Genomic DNA, 8,035 nt, shown 5'->3' with positions numbered 1-8,035 from the left:
ACATATGTGTATACATGTACTATATATGTGTATACATGTACTATGTATACACATATATACACATATATGTGTATATATGTGTATACATATATGTGTATATATGTGTATACATGTACTATATATGTGTATACATGTACTATATATCATGTACTATGTATACACATATATACACATATATGTGTATATATGTGTATACATATATGTGTATATATGTGTATACATGTACTATATATGTGTATACATGTACTATATATGTGTACACATATATGTGTATATATGTGTATACATATATGTGTATATATGTGTATACATGTACTATATATGTGTATACATGTACTATATATATAGTACATGTATACACATATATAGTACATGTATACACATATATACACATATATGTATACACATATATACACATATATGTGTATATATGTGTATACATAGTACATGTATACACATATATAGTACATGTATACACATATATACACATATATGTATACACATATATACACATATGTGTATATATGTGTATACATAGTACATGTATACACATATATAGTACATGTATACACATATATACACATATATGTGTATATATGTGTATACATGTATATGTGTATATATGTGTACTATATATGTGTATACATGTACTATATATGTGTATACATGTACATGTATACACATATATGTGTATACATGTACATGTATACACATATATACACATATATGTGTATATATGTATGTATGATATACATATACATATATACATATATCCATATATGTATGATATACACACACATATATATACATATGTACATATATATATGTGTATGTATATCTATGTGTATATATATACACATATATATACATATACGTATCTATATGTATATGTATATGTATATATATTACATATACATATATACACACACACACACATATATATATAGATATATATATGTATATATGTATATACATTAATTAATTAATATCTTCGATGGGCGACTTGGCCCTTGAGACTTAGTTTTCAGATTGACTCTGTGATTCTTGCCATAGACAACAGGCATGTACCAGTCGTGCACTTAATTTCGATTGCTAATATCAGAATTTAGGAAACGAGATTTCACCTGAGGTCGGTAGAAAGCAAATCTGCAGCAAACTACATACCCAATACCAGAATGTCAAGAGAGTTTCAACCCAGAAGTTTGCATGCAAAACAAGGAATAACAAAAAAAGCAATGCTATTGGATACTACGTGTATCATGCAGATAATATACCTTGATTTGTAGGGCAGATATTGCTGCAGAACCTTGTGACTGCAGACGTGACCAATCTGCAATGTCCTGCTCCAATGAAAAATACACACCATCTGCATAAAGTTGCAAGTCTGAAACAAAAAAAAAAAGTATTTGATCGTCTAACCAAGCCATATTACAGAGTTTCCTTCCACATTGGAAAAAGTGACCTAATCTTTTGCAAAATAAGTGACTAAGCACTCACACAAGTGATTGATCACGAACCAGAGATATAAAATACAAATTGTGGTAAAACCTTGACATCCAAATAGCATAACGACAATTAAGATCAAGTCCCATTGAGATAAGGGTTTTGGGGGGCTGGGGGAAGGGGGAAGGGGGAAGAGAGGATGTTAGGTCCTCAAATAGACATAACTAGTTGTCTTAGTTAGTGGCATTAATGATGGGTTTATTACACTACTTGAGTATTAGTCGTTGACCCTATGAGAACCCATGAAATAATCAAGACATGAAACACGCCTATGCTAGTCTCAAGCATAGCACCTAAGAGGCGAGTCCTCATAATATGGGACACCAAAATTTAAGTGAGGAGTCTCTATGTGGTGTTAGGCTAGAGGGGCACTCTGTGTGGAGCTATGGGTGGGTGGTGAGCTAGCAAATTCCCTCCTTGAATGGTCATTGAGGGAGGTGGGGAGGGGATGCTAGGTTTTCAAAAGACATAACTAATTTGGATTCATTAGTGGCACTAATGATGGGTTTATAACACTACTTGAGTATTATTAAATTATAAGTTAATGGTCTCTGCAACATGGAAACGAAAACAACACGTCTTTAACATTGTATAGAAGATGTAAGTAGCAATGATGCAAAAAATTGAGAGAAACAGAGGAGGAACTTGGGATAAATTATAATTTAAAAGAGAAAAATAGAAAAAATCAAAACTTAGCAAGGGAAAAGTGTGTAAAAAACCTTACGAGAGATTAGGAAACACGAAACAGAAACGGTATCTCAAACGGAATTTCTGTAATTTCGGCTAGGAAACAACTCGTTCTTGTTACTATGGTGCAAAGGGCTCATCCATGGGTATACCTCCATCAATGGGGATAACCCATGTGAATTCAGACGTGGAACACGCCTATGCTAGTCTCAAACTTAGCACCTAGGAGGTGTGCACTATCACTTCATGAGAGGGTTTTAGCAAGAGACATTGATCTCATGTATGTTAGCACAGAGAAGCAGGTAGTTGACATTTTCACGAAAGCCTAGGAGCAGAGAAGCTTCGCCGATTCTGGACTATGCTTGGAGTCTTAGAGATGGAGTTGAGCTTGAGGGGGAGTGTTGAGATGTTAAGCTCAACACGAGCTTACACTCATGATATGTCGGTGATCGTTTCCACCACTTACATCACTGGAGTGTTTGGTAGGATGCTGACTAGATCTACAGTTGGACTACACTAGCTACTAGTCCACAACTGAGTTATGGCATACTTATCTTGCCAACTTACTCACTTAGCGTGTTCACATTATGGACCGCATGTACATAGTACTTTAGTACTTATGCTGTATATCCCTTATCTTTTGGTAGAACCCTTTTGTTGTGAAGAAGATCAATTTTGTGTTCTCTTCTAGGGTTTGTGTGAGTGTGCGCGCTTGCAAGAGCTCAAGCTCTCTTCCTCCTTGCATCTTTTCAGAGTAGGTATCTATTCAAGGAGGGGATTTGGTAGTTTACCACACACCCATAGCTCCACATAGGAGTATCCCTAAGGTTGAGACTAGGCGAACACCATATAGGGACTACTCACCCAAATCCTAATTTTGGTGTGTTTGGTTTGCACATGAAAAATCGCGTTCCTCGCCAACTGTATACTGCTAAGATTGTGACAATAGATGACAACCTGTCTATCCACCTGCAGCTCCAAATTACCAAGTACTAAGTAGCTTGCGCAATCAAGCTACCGCGCATGCTACTATCGCAACACCCCTTTACTCTGCCTCTGTACTCGACAAGGCAACTATTGGCTGCTTCTTGTTGCTCCGTGTCACAACACCACTCCCAAAGGAGAACATAAATCCACTGGTAGATCTCCTATCTGCAATGCTATCAACCCAATCTGCATCGGTGTATCCAAACACCTACAACTCTATACCAGCCTCATAAAAGAGACCATAGTCTACTGTAGACTTCACATAGCGCAATATGCGCCTCACACCATCCAAATGTGGCTTCCGAGAAACTTGCACAAACTGACTCTGCCATGCAACTGTATAGTTCAAATCTAGCCTGGTGATCGTCATGTAAATCAAGCTACCCACTATCTTCCTATACATGTGGGATTCTCCAAAATCTCACCCCCAACTGCACTCACCTTGCCATTTGAATCTAATGGCATAGAAATTGGCTTACAACCAACCATACCATATTTGGACAGCATGACCAATGCATACTACCTTTGTGACAACCATATGCCCTTGGCCGTCCTAATAACCTCAATGCCAAGGAAGTACCTCGGCTCACCCAAATCCTTCATGTCAAATTTCTGCTTGAGGAGACATTTCACACTCTCAACCTCCTCTCCACTGTCACCCCCAACAATCAAGTCATCCACATAGATTGTGATGACCACAAGGCTCCTATCACTCTTCCACACATAGAGTGAATGATTAGCATCTGCCACATGAAAGCCAATGGTGAGATAAGATATTGTGCTATCTTATCATGCCATGCTCTAGGTGCCTGTTTCAAGCCATATAAGGCTTTACACAACTTGCATACAAAGTCAGGTTGACCCACATCTTCATAACCTAGTGGTTGATCCATATACACCTCTTCTTGCAAATCACATGCAAGAACGCATTCTTAACATCCATTTGCTGCAAAACCCATCTTTTTGATACAACCACTGCAATAACAGCTCTCACGGTTAACATCTTAGCAACGGGACTGAATGTCTTCTCATAATCAATGCCATAAGTTTGAGCATAACCTTTAACAACCAATCTTGTTTTATACCTGCCAATACTTCCATTTGAGTTGTGCTTTATTTTGTACACCCACTTGCATCCAATAGCCTTCTTGTCCTCAAGCAATTGCACCAATTCCCAAGTCTCATTTGTATCCAATGCAGCCATTTCTTCATCCATGGCTCTTCTCCTAATCTAAATTCCCAACAACTTCTTCAAAACATTTGGGTTCAACATCTTGCATACCTTTAGTCATATATGCATAATGATGAGCAACATAACTATCATATGTCAACCTGTCAACAGGTTTTCTGAATCTTCCTGACCTGTGTTGTCCATGATCACTACCTGGTATTTTTGCAGCTTCTCTTGCCTTTCTTACACCAGGTGTTCTAATAGCTGGAATCCAAAGCTCATCATCAAGGCTCTCCTCCAAGCCATTAGACTCTCCATCAACATAAGAATGCCCTGCAGAAATTTCGGGCATACCAAGAGGCTCACCAACCTTCTCTTTGCCTTTCCATGATGTAACTGCATTTTCAAGACTGGTATTTTGACGCAGCCTGCTACTCCATGGTCTATCAACATACCCAACACAAGAGGACTCTCCAGGTCCACTCAATAACTGTGATTACTGACTTGCATTCTGTGCACTCACATTTCCAATTACATCAACTCCAACGGCATCTTTTTCAACAGCATACCAGCTACTCGTTTCATCAAACACAACATCTCTGCTTGCCCTAAACTCACATGTAGTAGGGTTATAGCATCTATATCCCTTTTGCTCAAGGGAATATCTAATAAATACACATTTTTCTGCCTTTGGATCTAGCTTCATACGTAACTCATCTGGCATATGTACATAGGCAATACATCCAAAAACTTTCAAGTGAGACAAATCAGGTTTCTTGCCACTGAATTTCTCCTCTAGCGTCACATCATGTATGGTTGTAGTAGAAGTCCTATTCATGATATAAATTGCTATAGAAATAATTTCAGCCCAATAGCTATGCAGCATATTCTTCTCTATCATCAATGCTTGTGCTATCTCTGCAATGTGCTTGTTTTTCTGCTCATCAACTTCATTTTACTATGGAGTGTATCTACATGTAAACTCTCTCTGAATGCCATTCTTCTGTAAGAAATCGGAGAACTCATTGAAGAAGTATTCTCCCTCTCCATCTGACCTTAGGCACTTCACATGCTTTCTTGTCTGCTTTTCAACCATCACTCTGAAATTCTAAAATAAGTGAAAACTTAACTCTTCTCCTTCATGAAATACACCCACACTTTCCTCATATGGTCATCAATGAATGTTACATAGTACCTGCAACCACCCATAGACGTAGTTTTTGCAAGACTCCATACATCTGAATGCACCATATCTAGTACATTCATGCTCACATTTCTATCATGTGGAAACACATGCTTTGTCTGCTTTCCAAAGTGACATGCTTCACATACTTTCTACATACCATCAACTTTAAACTTAGACAATCCTGTCACAATTTCTTTAGTCTGCATAGACTTCGTTCTTCGCACATTTGCATGCCCAATTCTCTCATGCCAAATGTATGTATTTGCAACAACTCTTGAACCCTATGCAAGCATTGCAGCTTTCACTTCAGGCATATTTACATCTAGTGTAAACATTCTGTCCACTCTATTGCCTTTTGCAATCAACCTGCACTTGTCTTTAAAGTCTTCGACATAACAACCATCAAGGTTAAAGCGAACCTACAAACCCTGCTCAATCATCTAGCGAACAGAAACCATATTCTTTGTAATATTTGGAACGTGAAGTACATCTGCAAGATACTTCACTTTACCATACATCGACAATTGGATTTTTTATATCCTTGAACCACTCGCCATGACTGGTCATCCCTTGTTTCAACAAAACCTGGCTTTTCATGATTTTTCATATCCTTGAGCCACTCACCATGACTGGTCATGTGATTTGAAGTACCTGAATCCACATACCATATATCATCATTACATGCGAAAACATTATTTTCCGACAAGGCATTAAGCACATGTCACATAACAAACAACCTTTCATTGTCCTGCGAGGTCATGGTCAAAGCTGAAAACCGGGCAACAACATCATAATCATCCTCTTTCTTGAGGAATTCTTTCTTGAAGACGTCTTCGAATTGTGCCCAAGTCGTTGGCTTAGGGTTGAGTTCCTTCCACCAAAGCAAAGCTTTGCCGGACAAGAAACCTGCTGCTAACTGGATCTTCTTTCCATCATCATATGGATGAAACTGAAAGTGAACTTGCCACTTATGTAGCCACGTGTCCACGATCTCCTTGGTGCGCTGCTTTTGCTTGCCCCCGGAACGGTTCCGGAGTAATGTTGGGGCCTAAAGCTGAAGCCAAGGTATCCATACCCGAGAAAGTAGAGAGGGTAGTGGTCAATAGAGCGATGGAGTTTGTGGGCTGCGATTTATGCCTGACGTTCCGACGAAGAAGCTTCGAGAGCTACTTTGAACTCTTGGAAATCTGATTTTGACACAAAATCGTCAAAAAGATCGGCATCGGGATTCGGTACCTTCCGTAGCCGGCAAGCCTACGCGTTCCACAAGGGGCTCCAACTCCGATTCTTGGGTCGACATCATGAAGAGGGTACATGGAGAGAAAATTCGATCTTTGCACAACAAGAGTGCGAGTGATATATATATATTCTGTCAAATCCCCACGAATCTCCTCGTGATCGTTCTTGGTTCGAGACTCGAAACCTGTAAACAAACGAACAAACAAACAACAAGGGGGTGCAGGCCTGACTCACCTCCCAACCATGACAGCCGTGGGCAAGCCCACAGTCTTGGCTGTCCCCATCGAGCCACGAGCTGATCTAACTAGGTTGACGTACCGACCAATCTCCTCCTTGCGACGTCCCATACCGCCACGAAGCTGTCCTCGCGGGCCTCGAGATCGCTACCGGCCTCGGCTGCATAAAGCAAGTGCACGTGTGCACTAGATCCAGGCTCCAAGACCATAGAGCTCTCACAAACTCGTGAGACTCTCTATATCCCAATAACTAACCTTGGCCCTTTTATAGGCTCTTGGCCAGTCATCGGGCGTCCACACTTGGGCGCCCGCCCGTCCATACTTGGGTGCCCGCCTGTTAGTATATCCCTAACTCAGCTCGCCAATCAGCCTGCCTAGTTCCAAGCTTCCCCAAGCCTCGAAACTAGTCTTGCGTGCGTGTAGCACACGGTAGATACACACTGTGCACATGACAGGGGGGTCGGCCCATTCCGGCCTCTATGCGGTGTCACACGGGCAAGCTTCATTTTCAGCATTTGTGGATGTTTTTGTCCAGCTTTTATGTTTAAATGTTTTAATATGCATTGATGGTATCAACAAGTGTGTCAAAGGCCCTAGTTCCCCGGGCACCGCCGCGAGTTTCAGAAGCTGTAAACCTTTTTGTACCAGATGGGGCACATCATAAATATGCTTTATGTTTCCTCTTTTGGAAGGCCAAAGGCCACACCTTTTCGTACCATATGAATATATTGAATACACAGACATCTCTCTCTCTTCTCTCTCTATATATTTGTGTTTTGCATCACAATGTTCCTATCTCAGTGGGCTGAAAGAAGACAAAGAGCTTCCGCACATGTAACAATCCACTGCGTTGCATGGGTGGCTACATGCTGCAGGTATTGGCATGCTTGCCTTTGTAAGGTTTTTTCCTCCTTCATTTCAATGTTGCTACACTCCGTATGCTGGCCAGTTCTCTTCTGATTTTGTCTACCTCTTGGACTGGGGCGGTTCTGTTGAGCTTTTTTAACTCCACTAGCATCTACTTCT

The 8,035-nt window shown here is 40.2% G+C and overlaps 1 protein-coding gene across 1 annotated transcript in view; it reads right to left on the bottom strand.

The window, feature by feature from the left end:
* LOC147617079 (transcription initiation factor TFIID subunit) overlaps positions 1-8,035 on the bottom strand; it is a 100,612-nt gene that overhangs the window by 87,304 nt on the left and 5,273 nt on the right. The window contains exon 2 of the mRNA XM_086776691.1: positions 1,275-1,384. Within this exon, the coding sequence (XP_086632817.1) occupies positions 1,275-1,384 (110 nt within the window). The remainder of the gene's footprint in view (positions 1-1,274; positions 1,385-8,035) is intronic.

Source organism: Cibotium barometz, chromosome 37, assembly GCF_041138505.1.
Source record: "Cibotium barometz isolate CiBa-2024 chromosome 37, ASM4113850v1, whole genome shotgun sequence".
Taxonomy (NCBI): Eukaryota; Viridiplantae; Streptophyta; class Polypodiopsida; order Cyatheales; family Cibotiaceae; genus Cibotium; species Cibotium barometz.
This window is presented reverse-complemented; position numbering and strand designations above follow the sequence as displayed.